General features: G+C 36.4%; 1 protein-coding gene across 1 annotated transcript in view; it reads left to right on the top strand.

The window, feature by feature from the left end:
• The window catches only part of LRP12 (LDL receptor related protein 12), a 51,343-nt gene that overhangs the window by 16,243 nt on the left and 15,958 nt on the right, over positions 1-19,142 (top strand). The window contains exon 2 of the mRNA XM_040066904.2: positions 13,527-13,583. Within this exon, the coding sequence (XP_039922838.1) occupies positions 13,527-13,583 (57 nt within the window). The remainder of the gene's footprint in view (positions 1-13,526; positions 13,584-19,142) is intronic.

The following is a 19,142-nucleotide window of genomic DNA, read 5'->3' on the forward strand; positions in this document are numbered from 1 at the left end:
CCCAAACTTTTCAGTCAGAGGAAAAAGGAATGGGGAAAAGGAATAACAGTCCTTTACTAGTAACTATAACAGGACAGACAAAAAACAACAGCAATTATAACAATAGTAGAACAGAACCAAGAACCCCGAGGGCAAACGGTGGAAGCTCCGGCGCCGATGGCTGGAAGCCGGGCGCGGTGGGCTGTCCTCGGCAGGCAGGGGGTGTCCTCGGCAGGCAGAGGTGGCAGTGCCGGAGAACCCGCAGCGGCGGGACCCGGGCTCACCCAAAATCCAGCAGGACAGCGAAGAAACTCCGAATTCCTGGGCGCTCCAACAGATGGTAGAATTCCCAGGACCAGACTCCTTCGTTAACCGTGGACTCCAGCAGCCAGCAGCCCCTGATCTGTGCTCCCCGGAAGACCAGAGACGCCCGACCCCCACCCTCAGCTCTCTCTCCTGGAGCTTTTTTTCCCTCCCCCAAACTAAGTGATCAGCTTCTTTTTGTCCAGGTTAAGTACTCAGCATTTAGTCTCCTAGCAACTTGGGGGGGGGGGAAATTCTACAGGAGACTTAACCCTCAACATACATTTTTCTCAAAGAATGTAGATTTTGCATAAAACACCATAGACAAAATAAATTTTACTAAATTATAAATTTTATTTATTTCCCTTAGGAAATAAATAAATTAGGCTATTTCCCTTATCATTTGTTTGCTTTGATGAATCAAGTCTGTTTGAACAAAAGAATCTAAAAACATCAAGGCTGCTATGCACAGAATTCTTTCATGGGTGCTGAGTGTACCCATGCAAGTATATGTGCAGACATGTTAATATTAGGAATATGCTTTAGCAATTTCAAGATCTGATTCTTATTTAAAGAAGTTACTAATCTGGGTAAAATAATTTTCAAGTCTTGCAGGCAATCTGTCTTCTTATTAATGTCTTTTTTTACTTGTTGTGATTCAGTACATTTTGGGAAATGCAGTATGTTATGACCAGCAAGTTACAGCAAGTTTATCTCTTATTCTTCCTAAGTCCTGAGGATATTTAATAAATAGCATTGTTTAGACAATTCTAGAAAGTTATTGTAGCTAGTTAATAGCCTTTCCTATCATAGCAATTGAAGTTTCCCAGCTGACATTAGAGCAAGAACTGTGTCAATTTAATGTCATTTCAGTAGCAAGAATAAAAGCACCTACATGTTGTGGTTGTCTTGAAACTTGATTGCCTCTCCAGTTCTGTCTGCTGTAACTAGAGTAGATCAAATAGCTCATAATAAATAATGAAATTAATTTTGCACCAAGTTGTTTGCATGAGATTAACAAAAAGCATTGTTTCACAGATGTTGAAGGGACAGGTAAAAAAAGTGCATTGCCTTAGGAGCTCTTTCCCCCTTCAGCTGTGCCTTTCACTGTGTTGTTGCAATCCTTGTGAATAGGTGCAGGGTTAACACTGTACAAGGTGACTTCTACACTTTAATTAGTTCTGTGAAGCGTTAACGAGGGACCAAGACCATGTCTTGGTGTTACTGGAAGGTAGCTGGGCAGACAGCATGACGTTTGGTTTAGGTTCAGTTTCAGTGTGAATAGGTGCGTGGGGTCTAAAAACTCCAGTTACCAGATTATGCGTAAACAAGTCTCTGCAAGTTTTTGCAGAGTCTGTAGTTTCTGTGAACTGTTTTCATACATTAAAGGAAACAAGTTTTCTTGGGAGCTCCACAGTGTTTTTTAATTGTGTCAGAAAGAAAACGAAACACATGAAAGAATATAAAAAAAGTGATCAAAATCAAAGTTTTATTTCTAGTGATAAGTAGCAAGAAGGAAAGAAAACAGAGTTTTATCTTTCAAATGAGGAGATTTTTCCTAGTTGCAATAAACATGCAGTGTTTTTATGATTTTTATATTTGATATATGTGCAAAATGTGCTGTAAATAATGCTGTTGCTTCACTGCCTTTCCTTGTAACCTGCTTGCTTTTCAAGTCACTTCTGTCACTACAGTGAATGCAGCTGGGTTGTATTGCAGTTAATTCTAATATATTGTTACTTTCAAAAAGGCGGAGTTGAAGCTCAGCAGCACTATACCACTCACTCCAGTATTCCCTGGTTTTCTCAGGCCAGTGTTCCAAAAAGAATATAGCAGATCTGGAAATTACAGTTTGATTTCTTAATTTCCTATTTTTTGCTTCAGTCAGAACCATGAAATTTCATCCTTGATCTCTGGATTGTGACATCGTAGCCCTTCTGCTGAATAAAGACTTGAAATAAATAGATGTTGTAATTTTATTTTATTAATCCAGTGAGCTTTCTAGATTTTTGAAACCATTATTCTCTGGATGTATCTTAGGCTTTTTTTTTTTTTTTTTTTTTTTTTCTTTTCTTTTTTTTTTTTTCACGTGAGATGTAGGCTCACTAATAAAGGTGCAGCAGTAGAGCAGTGTTTTCCTTCTTTTCAAAATCCCTCATGATTCTCCCCCACCCTCCAATATCAAGTACTCTGACATTATTTTAGTCTTTTTTGGAAAAAAACCATCAGTTGTAAATCTGAGTCATACTATAATCTGGAACCAGAAGCTTGGATGTGTTTTGTGGGTTCCTGGTAGAGATTCATGGAGTAATAGCAGATTATGTTTTTATTTCTTCAACCCTGTAGTAGGTTTTCAATGGTTGCAGTTATTATTTATGAATAATTATTTAATTTTTTCTGTTAGTGCTTTTTCAGGATGGCATGGGCCCAAATCATGAGAGGAAAAGAGGATAACCAGCAGTGTTGTATTTTAAGAACATTGATCTGATGAAGTCCTGCTATTACCATCTAACTTGTGACAGAGTAGTGAAATCGTGTTTGTTTATAGATTGTTACGGGGTATTGATTTTAATTTAAAATACAATACACCGGCTCTATATAAGGTGTTGCGTGCTAACATTTGTTCCTGTCCTTTCCAAGAATTAAGATGAGAAATAATTTAGCATGATGAAAAAACAAAACAAATTTTTTCACTGCAAAAGTGATGTAAAGAAACCAGTAGGTAAAAGTACCAAGCATGTGAAGAGTTTGAATCAAATTTGCATTGCTCTTCCCTCTACTGTATTATAAGCACTGTGCAGCCCACACATCAAAATTTCCCCCTAGTCTGGCACTTCTCAAATGTATTTTAAAATTCCAAAATGGGTTTCAGAAAAGGATAGTCATTGCAGTCAAGCATGTACAAATGGGCTGAGCAGTTCTTTCATAATATAACTGAGTTTCAGTACTTTAAACATAGCTGTTTAAAATAGCTAGAAACATTGGGGGTTTCTAGTTTTTTAAGTGGTGTAGCAGTGGAAGTTTCCAAATAGGAGGGCAGAGTGTTAAGTTTGAAGTAATGATAGGGTCTAATCAATTAAGAATAGGCTTCTAAGTCTCATAAAGGACACAGCTCATTTAAGGATGGGTAGGCAGTATAGTCTCTCTTACTTCCCCTGCTAGTTTCTGATCTGCTCCCTTTTCCTCTGATTTCCTCAAATTTTATTTCTTTTTTGTCCAGTTGAGGTTTAGCTGTAGTTTAGGTGACTGAATTTAGTGTATGAATTGTTTGATTTTAGTTTAGTAATCTGGTTTTTTTCTGCTCTGTCTAATGTGAAATACTGCAGGAAATTACCACATGAGAACATGTGCAACCGTCTGTCAGGTAACCTCCTTTATACCTGGTTGGGCAGAATTGTAGGGTGTGACATGAATAGAACTACTTATGTGCTTAAAATCAGGAATCTTGTTGAAGCTGAGCCAGTGTCTGCTAGATTTCCAATTTCCACTGCTTGCTGCCAAGTATATTAGAGCTGTCTATAAAGCTGTCTATAAATAGTTTGTGGAATTTTTGACTGAGAATAAAAAATAACATCCGGTTCTTTTCTGTCTCTGCCTTTTAAAACAACATCTGAGAAGCTTTAACTGTTTTTTTGTTGTTTTTGTTTTTCTGAAACTTTCACACAAAAATCCTTAAGTCAAATTAGTTTAGCTGCTACTTTAAATTTTTTTATTTTAATGGTAGCAGACTCAAACGGCAAGGGAGAGTGGAAGGTGGGAGGCCATGCTTACAGTGCAGGAACGTGAACCATTTGGAAACTGCAGCATCTTCCAAACATTTGCTTGATGTGTCCTCATGGTGCTGTGGGTTCTGTTTAAAGACTCGAGCATCAACTGGCTGGCAGCATCTATGTCAAATTTATAGTATGCTAGCATCTCAGGTGATAGGGAATTTTATACATTCTCTTATGTGTGTTGCAGTGGTATTCACAGTTGATGTAATATTAGTGAATAATATATGCAGTGCCTAATGAATCCAGAATGAGAACTTGTATGGCTTACACTGAATGGCTGCAGAGGCTGAGCTTATTCCTGAAATTGAGGTGGAGCCTCCCTGGCAGCACTGGAGCTGTAGGGAGCAGAGGACATGCTTGGGGTATGTGTTGCTACATCCCACAGCCTGGCAAGAGGGGATTTGTGGAGCAAGTTATGCTGAAGACAGAAGTTTGTGGTATATATGTATCTAAAGGGTTTTTCTTGGACTAGGTCTAGTGCGGCCCAGAAAACTCAGTACCCATTACCAGTAGGAGCATACCTTCTAAAAGAAATCCAGTTTTCTGGTTCCAAGGCCACAGTGTAATTTGCATGAAAGCACAGGAAGTGGAGCAGATCAGGAGATTCAGAAACATGCCCCTTACCTGAAATAAAATACTAATGTAGACAAATCCCAAGTTCACACCATAAAACTGTCAGGGATAAAGGATGTATTATGTTTTGGTAGAGAAGCTAATTGATTTGTAATTTGTAAATTCAAAGCACTCACTGATGTAGTAAACTTAGATTTTTAGAGTATAGTCAATTTTAGAAGAAAGAATGCAAACTTTTTTTAAGTGTAGAGGTAATTACAATGCTAAGAAGCGTAAAAGTAGTAGCATATTTGTCTTTGGAGGTTTTTAGTTCAGTGTAACAAGATTATAAAATCATATGATCACAGAATGGCCTATGCTATTAAAGGACCATCTCCTTCATCTGCTGTAGGCAATGCTCTAAGCATCATCCAGCATGACTCTGAACACTTCCAGGGATGGGGCATTTTTTTGGGTAGAAAAATTCTCTGTTCCTCACCAGCCTCACAGTAAAGAATTTCCTCCTGGCATCCAAACTTAACCTGCTCTCTTTCAGTGTAGTCATTATCTCTTGTCCTCTCTAGCTCTCCTGTAGGCCCCCTTTAGGTGCTGGAATAAGCACAGCTAAATAACCACAGCTCTTAGTCTTTTGTCATAAGAGAGGTGCTCCAGCCCTCTGAGCACCTTTGTGGTCCTACTTAAGGCACCTACAAAAGGTAGGTGTGATGTTCATTCAAGTACTGATTAACTTTTGAGTTTAGGCTTTTTAGAGCAAATGTGGATTTGGAAGCTTCATGACTGTTTTATTCAACAAAAAATTAATAAAGACCTGTTTTTCCAAAGTGTCATGAAACTACGTGTTGTACACAGTCCCTCTGAGACAAGGCAAGGACAGTGTGAGAGGGTGATAACAAGAAAACAATGTTAGACAAGTTTTGGGTATACAGTGCAGACTTTCGGCAGCACCATACCCATTATATTATACGTGAGAATAATTTTATTCTAAGCACAACATGGTATATAGTGGTTGTTGTAAAAGGTAAAAAAAAAAAAAAATCTAAAACCTACATAAAATCATTCCATTGCAGAATTTATTAATTTTGTTTTAGTTTACTAAAGTTACATCACAGTTGGTCTAAAATAAAAATGGTGCCACATGAAATAGCAGTGTTGAGTATTGTAAATAAATTCTTTGCTTTATCTGCTTTTACAGTGAAATTTTATGTGGTTATTTCTAGCTTCTGTATTGTTAAACATATAAGTAAGCCACCGTTTCAGTATAATTTCATCTGTTAATCATTTTTATTCTTAATTAAAGAAATTACCTGTGCCATTGTAGTGTTTGGATATACAACAATTTCTCGTTTCGTGTGAACGTTGGCTTTCGCTGTTTGAAATTTTAGCTATATTAACTGTATCCTCTTTGTAGCAGTTGTTCTTCTGTTACTGGTATTTGGAATAAAGGTTGTCACTGTTGCTCTGCTTGCCTTTAGAAGAAAATGCTGACTGATGCCTGTATCGCAGTAAGGCTTTCTCTCAGCGTTTCTGTGTATTGCTTGTGTAATTTTCTATTAGAATAAATGGTGGTTTAATCCATTCCTCATATAAAGGATATTTTTTATCTTGCTGCCCATTTTACATCTGATTTACAAATGATCACCTAAAATTCTGATGACTCCAGTACTTAAACTTAAGGAAATAAGGGAAAAAAGTGAACTTAATGCCAAACTGTTGATTTAAAAATGAATAATACAAAATTTGTCAATAACTCTTCCGGAGATTCCTCAGCTACACTGGAGATTATTGATCAGTTAGTGCCTAAGAGTCAGTATCATCCCTTCTCATGCTTTTTAAATTGCCTTTTGTCATGTGTTGCATGTTGCCCTTTGTCAAGGAAGTAAGCAGCAGTTGGGTGTAGGACAAAAACTAGCGGTCAAAGTGCAGTACGTTATGTGAAAAAAGACAGTGAAGACAGGAAAATATGAGATTACTGTGGTTTGTGAATCTTATTCTGAGTAGTTGATGCAAATACATACTGGTGCACAAACCAACTTTATTTCATGCGTAGCTCTAATAGAAGGAATGTAGTGATTGCAAAGTAAGCTGTCAGAAGGCTGAAAATAGTAAAATGTGGTACCTGTAAAGGCTGGGACTGGTATTGTAGAAATTTGGGAATGATACTGCTGCTTTGCTTTTTTATTGGATATGGAGATACCACAGAGGGTTGCCTGGGTTTAGTGGACTGTATGTTTGGAGCTCTGCTGCACCTTAATTGGAAGCATTCCCTATAGCAATAACTCTCTATTTCACCAACTGTTCTGGGAGGATAAGTTTCAAACTATTAGACTGCTCTTTTTTTTTTTTTTTTTTTTTAATTTTGCTCTGCTGTTTGCTTCACTTTCAGTTCCTTCACTCATGTAATTTGAAGTTCACATGCAGCTCTTCTGTCTTCTGAGGAAGGGAAAATTTGAATTGCTGTAGTTCAAATTAGCAGTGGTTGCAGAACACATGGTACGCAGATAGAAAAGAAACTGCAGGAGAAACCATAATTTTAGAGACTGAGTGGTAAATGAGGAAAAAACATGTCTAGTCCTAGCATGCCCATGTCCATCTGAGATTACAGGAAGTGTTTCTTTCAGCTGGTACTCTCCGTATTCTGAATACTGCCCCTTCTGCAGTGCAGGAGAGTTTGGCAGCAGTATGGCCATATACCTATGCATGTGTAGGTCTTGGCTGTGGTTACAGCTTCAAATTCCTGCAGCTAATGCATTTTATTCTAAATGCACATTAATTCAAGAAATATAAGGAAAGTGTTCAAGAGATGAGTTTGTAAATGATGCGTCAGAAGACTGAGAAGGCGCCTAACTGATTTTTTTTTGGCTTGTTAACTGCATGTGGCCCACAAGTAAAATAATTCAATACAGTGTTTTGGGTTACATACTGAACTAATGCTTTTATCATAGAATGTTTTGTGTTGGAAGGAACCTTTATAAATCATCTAGTTTATCTGAAGAAGGGTAGTAGTACTTGTTTTTCTGTTGGTCTCCCACATGCCCTGCTCTAAGCTGTAACATCATAACCATGGATTAACCATAGGCATGGGTGTGCTGGCAGTGTTCTTGCACTTTTCTCCCACAGGCTTGGCAGAGGAGCCTGGCTGGTTCAGTGGGACACATGGCATCTTCAGTGTAAGCTTGTTTCTGCGCAGCTGTGCTTAGGTATTTGCAGAAGTGGGCCACTGGCTGGGACTGTCACAAAATGTGCTATCAAAAAGGGTCATTTCCAGGAAGCCTAATGGAATATTGCAGAGGCATCATGGATTTTTTCCAACTCCCATATCTGTAGATGAAGAAGATTATTTTTATTTTTGAACTCAGTAGTCGAAGTACCATTGCTAAGTGACTTTTTAGTGAGGTGATACGGAAGGCAGCACCAGTTCATTCATGCAAGCATGTAGGTACCATTGTTTTGATCAGCTAGAAGCAAAACTTGGTAAAAAATAATGCAAGGTAACTTCAGGTGACAAGAGACAGGTTTGTAAGGTACAGGGTGGGAAAGAATTTTGGGAGTAGGATGAAGAAAGGACATTTAGTCATGAAATATAGTCTAAAGTAAAGCAAGTTGAAGACGTATCACGATAAAGGGTGTTTAGAAACAGTATATAGAGGAACTGTTGTTGATCTCTTGCCATTGGTAATTGTGCTTCAAGAAAAATATCCTGTCCAGTCAGCTTATATAGAATTCATTATGCACCACAGTACCTTTTAACTCAAGGTAGTTTAGAAAAAGCTCTCTTCATATCCATTCAGTTACAGCACTTTTTTTCAATTTATACAGTTCTATTTATAGGGGGTTGTAATTTGGCTGTTGAAGATAATGGCACAGGCTTAATCTTGATACAGAAGAATTTCGCTTCAATGGAGATAGGTGTGTGTGATTTTTCTTTGTGGACAGTAACTACTTAGTGTAACAGCAGAAATAAAGGTGACTTAAATAGCCTTTGCTTCCATGATTTTTTTTTTTTTTCTTTTAATTTTTTCATTTCAACAATCAGTTTTTCTGTAAAACACAATCTGGATTTAACTAAGTCTCAAGATACATGATGTTCTTTCAAGCTTAAGTTGTAGAGTTTGATTTTACAATCACAGTGGACCTAGTTGCATGTACCAGATCTTTTTGTATGTTTTTGCAGTATTTATCATTTCAGTGTATTAGATCAGTATTGCTAATTTTAGTCAATTTGAAATCAAAATGGCTTCATTTAAGAGTCATTATTTGCTGCCTCAAATATATCAGCATTTTGGTAAACTTGCTCTTTGTGTGAAGTCTTCAAGTTCATATATATAAAAATATATATATAAATAAAATCTGGAGAATAGAAGGTTGTGTTGTTTAATCTGAATATTTTGACCAAGGAGCACTTAATTACAGGAGGATGGAGGTAAGTAGGGGTCTGTTTGGCTATACTTTTTGTAAATGCATGAATTTGGAATAAAAATCAAAGGAATAACTCATATCAGGACTGCAGGCTTAGTTTTATGTTCTGAAGTTAAATGCACATAATCCTTTAATACTCATCTCATTTTGAGAGAGCTGTGCTGCATAGGCCATGAGGAAGGATGAGTAACAACCTAAAATGAAGGCTGCTGCATTGTGGTTAGTCTCCACAGTGAGGTTTAGCATCTCTGCTACTGTCTGGGTTTCAAATATATAGAACTTGGCCGGTGATTTTTCCAAACATGTCATTTTTTTTCATGTGTAAAATCATTCTTTTTCTTTGCTCTTTAGTTGAAGTGTTTGTTACTGCTACATTTTCTTTGTTGATAGCCCACTCCTCTGGCCTGTATGTAATCTCCTATCTGTGATGAAGCTCAGAAGTAGTGAGTCAAATACCTTCCAAGGCTGTGGGTTTTATCTTTTGTCTAGTTCTGTTCACCTCTCCAGACTACATATAGCAATCTTGGACCAGGATGTTGGGAACTGATGTGACAATGTCAGGATTTTCTCGGTGGGGTATGGGATGGCAACCATAGTTTCATATGGATTTGTAGGGGAGAAATTCTCCAACTGCTGGAAAACCTGAAGACAGACCTAATGTCATCTTGCTTGCTTCTGTGGCTGATCAACTGTGAGACATGAATTAAAAGGAATTAATTTGAGTGTCTGTCTCTGCCTGCTCCTTAGATGATGTGGCATTGCAGCCCAGAGGATTTGAGTGGAACAGAAAAAAGTGATGGAGGTCGAAAGGTCTGGCTTTCTGTTGTGAAAGTAAAATAATTTTTTTTGGATACATCTGTAAGGAGGGGTGAACAACTTTGGACCACTTGGGAGATTTTTGAATTTGTTGAAGACAGAAAGGCACCTCAAAAATTGGAGGTTGTTCCATGCTGTAAAACATTCTATCAAAAGTTCATCTCATTTAGTAACCAGTTGGGTGAGTTTTTTATATTGAAATCAAGCAATCTTTATACATATTACAATGAGTGGTGGCAACAAACTCATGCACCTCAGTAGAAAGCCATTAAAAGCACTTTCCATACTTTTGCTTAACCTGTAGGTTACCAGTAGTTTAAAATCTCATATTCTGTTTATGAATATTTTTCGGTTCTTTTAGAAGAAGCATATCAAATGCTTAATTTTATCTGGATCATTGTCCATTTGAATTTTTTAACCTGTGTGCAGTTGCTGACCGTATCTTAAGCTGCAGGGCTAAAGTTAACATACATTTCTGTTTTGTATTTGTACTAATTGTTTATAAAAGGATGTGAAGAAGATGGGTATAGCCCTAGTTACACAAATGATTTATTTTAAGAAGGCACCAGACAAAAGTAATGATGAAGATCTTGGTTTAAAAACAAAAACAGTCCTGGTTTCTCGCAGTGCAGAAGGCAGGAGCTTCTTGGTGTGTAGCTTCCAGTGCTGTGCTGTCACACTCCTGTAACTGATTCAGACAAACCTAGTGCAAAGTTTTGTTAGGTGACACCTGTTTCAGTTTAAAACTTCAGGTTGGAATGGGAATAAATAGTAAATATTTCTTTAGGACATAAAGAAATATAAAAACTTACTTGCAACCTAAGAAATTTTTTTTTCTCATTTTATTTTCTAGTTTTATTTACATATTTTGCTGTGTTAAGTAGACTAGCAGGAGTTTCAAAGATAATTATGTTCCCATATCGTAATGGAAATTACTGATCTGTTATCTGTTATATTGGTCTTCTAGTAGGCTAACTTCATATGGAACCTTGTGATTATTTGTTGAGATCATATGAGGATAATTGCCTAAAAATTTCATAAAGGTGTCAGCAATTAGTAATACTTTAATGGCATCTAAACACACTCTGTTTCAAAGACAGTTTTCAATAAAGGAGGAAGTAACAATCTGAGCGATTTCTCATCTTTAATGTATTGGGAGTTTGTTTAAAAAAAAAAAAAAAAAAGACCTTATTTTGATACTGTAGTACTTGGATCTGAATTTAGGCTTCATCATCACACATTAGTGCCACTTCTGACTAATCACTAAAGTTAGTTTGACAATAAATCTGACACAACTTTATCTCGAGAGATTAATTGTTGGATGGTAAAGCATATTTAGATGGAAAATGTTCAAGTGTCCTCTGGGTATTGGCTTAAATTTTCTTAACCTATTAATTTGGAGTCAACACGCAGGATTTGGATGCAAGTTCTACTTTAGTATGCTTCTCAGTATTACTGATTTATCGTTTTTGTCAGTCTTTGAGATATATATATACTTTTTTTTCCATCACTTCAGTGTTATGTCAATCTTTTAATGTTTTATTGTATTTTTATCAGAGCTGATTGCATTAGTATTCTGGGTTTTTTTATTTTACTGGTCTTTATGTACAGGCAGCTTGTCAGGAATTCAGATTCTGGGAGCATCAATGGAGTGCTCAGATACTGACTGTCTTCAGTGCAATTACTTCTGGGTTTTTCATATTTCTAGATGTTTGTGAGTTCCTTTTTGTCATGTTGCTTGTTTTCAGCGTTCAATAACAACTACAGATACAAGTATATGTGCTAATGCCCCTATTTACAAGTAAAAAGGTATTGATGATTGATGGAGAGACCCACAAGAAGGTGAATAATCCCTGGTGTATTTGAAAGTTGAAATGTCAGTTATTTTTAGGTTAGACAAGAGGTCTTGAAATGTGTTGATGTTTTCTTTATGCTGATGGAAATAATGGAAAACAAAACAATCAGAAATGTGCTTCTATGGCACTTGTTACAAGTAAAATAATTTTCCAGTAAAGATGTTTATTTTGTAAATTGAGAGCTAAGTCTTACTGTATGCACAGAATTAGAGTGGCAACATCCCTTGGTATGTCAGTGATATGCGAACTGGAGAAATTATTTGGAGAACAGGTTTTTGAAACTTAGATGTCTATTTTACTTTGAAAATAGTTTAATTGAAAAATAGTTCCTCACTAACACAGTACTTGAAATAGTTTTTGTTTTAAAAACACTTCAGTGTTTTGAACATTGAGGAGAATTGTTGCAGTGTGGAATTTTTTTAATAACTGAAACAAAGGAACTTGGTATGTAAATATATGCAGTGAAATTAGTACTTTGAAAATGGGATGGGAAACATGTCACTTTGAAGAGCCAAGGAATTTAATTTTAAAAAATAAATAAATGGAACTTGCTATTTTTCTACAAATTCAGATCAACAGGTTTCTAACTGTACTGTGTCTTAAAGAAGTTAAAAATTATGGCTTTCTGTTGTCAACCCTGGGAGCAATTTCTGAAACGTCTTACGTGTAATCACTGTACGAGAGGAGCACTGAGGTGCTGGCTTAGGTATACTATGTTCTTGGTCAACTCATAACAGTCTTTAAATTGGTATAAAAGGAATTTGTGTTCTCTTTGTATATTTAAGGTTCTTGTTACCCAGGCGTAGTACACTGACATTGCAGCACTGGTAGAACAACTGGTACCACATGCATGAAAACCTGTGTGATGGGGCAAGTCTTCAATGTTACAAAACTTTGAAGGATTAAGAGTTTTAGGATTTGCTTAGTGAAGTATTTTACATTTTAGATTCACTGCCTGTGTTCTAAGGAACTTCCGTATCAAAGTAGCTCTTTCCTCCTGAAATTTCTGAAATATTTTACTAAAAATCTGTTGTAAAGGTTAAAAAAAAAATGACGGATAAAGGAGGGGAGAAATACACGCAAATACAATTTGATGTGTCACATCATGTACCAGGACTGCCACCTGCCAGCAAAGATGTTGGATTTCGCAGGCTTCTTTTACCTTGGAGAGTACAAAGTGGTATGGTGTTCAGAGGGATAACTTTTTTTATTCTCTTACTCTTGATGACCACATGGGTCTTGTTCATCTTTGCAAGTCTACTTCATTTTAATGAACATTGGTGGGGAGTTACTCTCAAAGGTAGCTGGTTCCCTGCTATATCTGAGCCGTCTTTCTGGATAAAGGGTATAGGCTGCAATTTTTATGAAATAGATGGGTATAGTACCCTGGATGTCTTTATTTGCATAGCATTTACTTAAAAATCTTGCTCCAGGAGATGGGAAGATGCGTTGAAACTGACCTTTCCTGAAAATAAAATAGCACTTGATGCAAAATACGGAGTCTACCATCTGACATGCATAAAGTTTCTCAAAACTGACAGTATCAGTCTCTGCTTGTTCCTTAACTTTCTAGTATATCTAATTGTTTCTAGTAAACTAACAATGCTTGGGTGGGGATATTTTTTATTGTATGGTAACTTTCTCTCTAGTTTTTCTCTTTAATTTATGATAAAACTTATGCGGGACCTTTCATGTTTAATATTAATTAAAATAACTTCAGGTTTGTTCATTCTGTTCTGTAAAAAGGTATCTGAAGAATTTTTACAAATTTTATCTTGGAAATTAGCTTATTCATTATGTTTAATTTTAGGAAATGGTGCTCTTGCAGAACATTCTGAAAATGTGCATATTTCAGGAGTGTCAACGGGTAAGTCATTTTTTGTAATGTTTAAATTTCATGCATGACTTAAATAGTAAATATTGAAAGCCACCTGGTATCTTATGAAGAGATATTTGGCTATAAAAATTATTACTGCCTTTTGCAGCATGTAATAAGGAATGAAGCAACTGGAACATGGAAAAATTCTCATAAGATAAAACTGATACCTGCATGCTCATGAACAGATTATGCCTTTCTAAGTGGACTGCTTAATTATTTTTCCATACAAACACTGAACTAAGAGAAAAGTTGGTTTAAGTTGAATTGATATTTTCTTTCCACAGTAAAGTTTTTGTGAAATGAAATTTACTGAAATGTAATTTTGGACACTGCTAGTATCAAATAACATAAATCCAAGAGTTATGCGTTTCACCTGATTAGATTTAACTGAAACGACTGTACACTTGACTGCACAGTTTCCTTAATACAAGAAAAAACATTTAGAACTCGGGAAACTGAGAAACTGATGAGATGCTAGAAGAATATGGGGTATAAAAGCAGCACACACTGCTCAAAGGTTTCTGTGTTCTCTTCCAACAAGTCAGTTTTAGGCCTCTTCTGGGCAGCAGCTGCAGTCAGCTCTGTTGTGTGTTAGTGATGGGACTGTGTGGCCATTGAGGTGTACAGTCTTTGTTCTTCAGATGCTGTGCAGTGTCAGCAGCTGCGGGGTGTAGTTTATCATACAGATACCCAGAATTTGTGCAAATGGGGAGATAAAGACTCCTCAGCAGGTAGCAAGCCTGGCTCTTTCCCTAGGAAAGCTGCCTCTAATCCCTAGAATTCAACATGATCTTCTCCTAAACCTTCTCCTAAAATAAGAGTCAAAGTTCTGTCCTTTTTGAGAACAGCTTGTATATCTCACTGTAGTTATCCTTGCAATATTGCTTTAAACATGATGTTGCTACTTCTGTGGTTGAGGTTTTGGATAAATTTACGGTCAGTGGATGATCTCTGTTGCACCTACTGGTTTCTGTTTCCTTTTTATTGTTCACCACTCAATGACAGTTAAAAATCTATTTATAGATCTTTCTTATTCACTCTTGTGCTGCACATAAAGAATGCTGTTGCTTTTTAACAGTACTGGTGCACCAAGTATCGTATATACTACATTTATGGCGTGCTGTAAATAATAAATACCTGCATAGCTACTTGGCCTTCTTGGAGCAATTATTGCTGGAATTAGAATGGATGAGAGACACTAAGTCAAACTAAAATCTCGCTATGCAGCTTTCAGGGTATGGTTTAACAGCCCCTCATGCCTTTGTTTACTGCAAGGGTTGTGTCACAGGTCACAGTACAGGCAGAAAAGCATCTGCTGGGCAAGAGGTGGATGGAATTTTTGACTCTGCTTCCAGTACTTTGGCCAGCATGCTTGAGTAGGCAGTGCCAAGAAGAGCAGAACACGACGTACTTTGTACGCAAGATAACAGCAGCTGGTAGATAGAACTTTAAACACTGAGAAGAAAGATCCATTTAGAAATAAAAAATAATAAAAATAACAAAACAAAACCAAAATAAGATATCTCTGTTCTTGTGTTTTTAAATAGCTTTCCAGGTAGGAAAAAGTGTATTTGTACTCCTAAGTTTCTTTTGTAATACAAAGTGCAAGTTCTTCACTGGGAAATTTCGAGGTGATGGAGAAGGAGTGATCTGTTGAGGACAACCTGAAGAAAGCATACAGACTGACCCAGTAGCATTTTCCTTACTGCTCTTTGTATGTGCATCTTAAATTTTAAGTGCATAGCCCAAGTATAAAAGATGGTGATAAGTTATTTTTTTAGTTAATTTTAAATAAATTGGGTCTTCCAGACGTAGTTTCAAACTTGCAGATTATATGTTTCATCAAGCATACCTGGACAGCTTTATATTTAGCAAAACAATTTTAAGCAGAGTTTCTGTAAAATAGAACCAAAGACATCTGGCCTTTAATCTTTCTAAATCCAACTTTCACTTGGTGCTGAAACCAAGCAAGCCATTTTCTTGGACAGTTGTACAGAGATGGGATTTAAAATGAAATGTTTGTCTTGATGGTAGATTTCCTGTCATGCTGCTGCTCTAAGACTATATGACCTACCTTACTAAATTATGTTTTAATAGCACAGGCCTGTGGCCTTTGGTATTTATGCTTCTGCTGTATATTATATTGCCAAGTTACAGGTACCCCTCTGATATTTGAGCATGCTTTTTCTGCCAGCAGCAATTAGTGGAATCTTGTCTCTTTGCATATAAGCTATCACTACAGAACAAGTGTTTATGCCTTTAAAATCTGAAGAGTTCAGAAATATTTTCAGGTCTGTCTTTGAGGTATGTTGAGCCATAATTGTCACAGTTGCAAAACCAATTCCCCATCTCCCCAACCCCTCACTCTGCGTTTTAGAGAACTGCAGCACTGAGAGACAGATAGATAGATATAACGATTTCTTTTTACTGAATATGTCTCTGTATTGCAGAGCAAAGGGCATTTTAAATTAAAGCCTTTTGGCTTGACCTGGAGGCAAAGATTCCTATGTCTTCTTCCCCTGTAGTTCTCCACATAAGACTTTCAGTGGCTCCTGAGAGTTACAATGCAATAATTATCCTCCCCGTTCACGGTTTAGACTTTATCACAACATTATTCTCTTTTTACTCTAAGCTGTTTTAAACACCTTCAGATCATTTATCCAGCTGCATTCATGTCCTTACCATGTCCAATATAATGCATACCTTATCATCCTATGGTTCACATTGAAAGCTAATTCTTTTATCTTTTCAACTAATCTCCTGGCATTACTGTGAAGATAAATCCCTAATCTCCCTCTCCCTGCTTTTCTGAAGTGACTTTTTTCCTTGACATGTTGTTCACTCTTACTAGAGGTACTTTACTTCTCTAGACCTTGCTACAGAATTTTTGCAGAGGTTTCTTAATTATTTTCTTGTTAAAACTTGCTAGTTGAATTTGGTACAGTAAACTTTTAATTGGCTCTCTCCTGTTAACTGGTCAACATCCTGCGGTTTACAGTAATGTTCTGTAATGTGGGATGGTAAACAAATTTCAGGAAGGAGGGAATAAGAAAAACTGTTGTGTCTGTTTTCTAAGAAAACAGGAAAATCCATGTACAACAGAAAATTATGTGCAAGCTCTTTTGACCATTATTTTCCACTATAATATATGAAACATCCTCAGTCCTAATCGCAGTATAGCAATTTACTGAACAGTTATATCTGAGTAACAAACAGAATTGCAAATAGATTATTAATAGAATAAAGGTTATCAAAGAAAAGAGTTTGAAACAGGTAGGTGGAGGATGAGCAGAATTGTGCCAAAGAATACGAGGGCATTGAAGGGAATGTAAGCAGACACAATGTTCACATAGAAATGGTTGTGCAAGAGGAATTTGTTCTCCCCTCCAAATACTATGGCCACCAACATGAGATTTGAGAACATCTTGGGCATGCATCACTGGGTGTCTTTGCTTCTCTGCAATGCAACCTTCTCAGTTTCTTTCTTGCTTCTGCCTGGGTTGCAGACTCAATTCCTTTCATCCTGACTTGCCTAATTTTCATTCTGCTGTTTCCTTATATATTTTTCATACTTTAAATAAATTATTCTAAACCTAATCAGTTTTCCTGTAATTTTAAGTTGTCATAGACACAACTGACCTGTATGACAAATGCTTGGGCTGCTAGCAATTGAGTCCAAACTTTCCTCAACTTAAAGTAAAGATGTTTGCCTCTATTGATGCATTTCTGTTTTACATGCTGCCAGTTGGATTTTTTTTTTTATTCTATATCTTTCATGATATTGCTTACATTCTGCTTGTTTACAAGTACATGAATTAAATGTATGTTACATTTTAGTCTATAAAGGTGTAGGAGAAACGTCCTAGTTAGGCAGGGAGCAACTGATTTTAAAGGCTTGCTATTGTCTTTATATATATATTCCCTTTAAAGTTGTTCTATTTCAAAAGGTTATCCTTGATTTAAAAAATCTCTCTGAGAAATTATTCTCTCTCAAAAGGACAGCACTTCTGAAGTACAGCTTCCGCACAGCTTTCTGAAGTACAGCTTCTGCACAGCTTTCTGAAGTACAGCTTCTGCACAGCTGATCTTGATCTTTATACATTTTTTAAGCAAACAGGAGGTTTCTGTGCATGAATATATATCAAGTATGCAAGTGTGTTTAGCTTGTCTAGACAACTTGAAGCTAAGAAAGCTATAATTCGCTTTTCAAGTCCATTCCCTTTTTTTTTCCAAACTCCGACTTTGTCACATGAATACTTTCTTCAGTGTTTTCTCTTCTACAGCACTTGTACAGTTTTGTTCACCCTGTATTATTATGCCCATGGTCATTCTTGCTTCCTCATGCCCTCCATAGCCTTCTCTCTCCCCATATTGGATGCTGTTGCAAATGATTCTCGTTTGCTCTCAGCTCTGTAGTGTGAGCTTTAGTAGAAACAGAAAAAGACATCCTAATAAAAAAATCTAGAAATTACAGGGATAAGGTTAGTTCTGCAAAAGATACCAAAAAAAATGAGTTTGAGTAAACTGGAAGCTTTCATTTGCTCTCAAAGTACTATCTTGGTTATACAGGATTTTCATGTGGAATTTCTTCCATTCATACTTGTGTACAAATACATTACTGTTTGTACTGCTGTAGGGTTAGCATGTTAACATTTTTGAAGGTGAACTCTCTGAAACTGAATGAACCCATGTTGAATGGATTGCTTTTTTATGTATTTTACTGCAAAGTTTCCTTTGTCAGGTAAACTTAATAGAATAGCTTCTTTAGAAGTTCTCAGTGACAAAATTTTGTGTCAGTTTGGAAATATCTGATAGCAGGTGTATGCTGTAGTGTAAATTTCACCTCCAGGCCACTTTTTTGAAGCTGGGGACTATGTCAGTAGTAAACAGGCAGTATATGGAATTTTTGCCAGCATTTGCAAGCTTGCTTCAAAGCATATTAGGCATTCTTCTACTTTTTTTGCGTGTTTTTGTTCTGTATGTTTTTTTGGTTTTTTAAAAGCTGCTATTTTACTTTAACAACTCAATAACTAGCTTTTCTTTCAAGTCCTTCAAATTATTGCCTGAGCAAACGTTGAGTATCAAAAGATCACTAACACAGGAGCTGTGTTCCAAGTTATCATGGTGTTAGAGCACCACCTATAGGGTTTGCTCAAAAATTAAAAAGAAAGTGAATGATTGCATATTCAAATGAAATAATACTTTTCTGTATTTTGTGACTTTCATAACAATATATTTGTGCAGCTCGTGCGTCTTAACAGTTCATGTATGTTAATACTTAACTGTGAAGCATGAGTAAAGCTCTAAAAAGAAACATGTGAAAAACTGTTTAAAGCATTATTCTCTTACAGATTTACAGAAAAATAGAAAATTTCCTGAGTTTTATTTTTGCTGTGGTATTTAGGTTAATATAGAAAATTCAGACATATGTCAGCATTTTTGTCTTTTAATCTTTCTAAACACATTTTAAAGTGTATTTGATATGACATATAGAAATACTTTAAGGTAATAATAATTAAAGGTTGCAACATTTTATAATTTCAGGTC

This window comes from Hirundo rustica, chromosome 1 (assembly GCF_015227805.2).
Source record: "Hirundo rustica isolate bHirRus1 chromosome 1, bHirRus1.pri.v3, whole genome shotgun sequence".
Taxonomy (NCBI): Eukaryota; Metazoa; Chordata; class Aves; order Passeriformes; family Hirundinidae; genus Hirundo; species Hirundo rustica.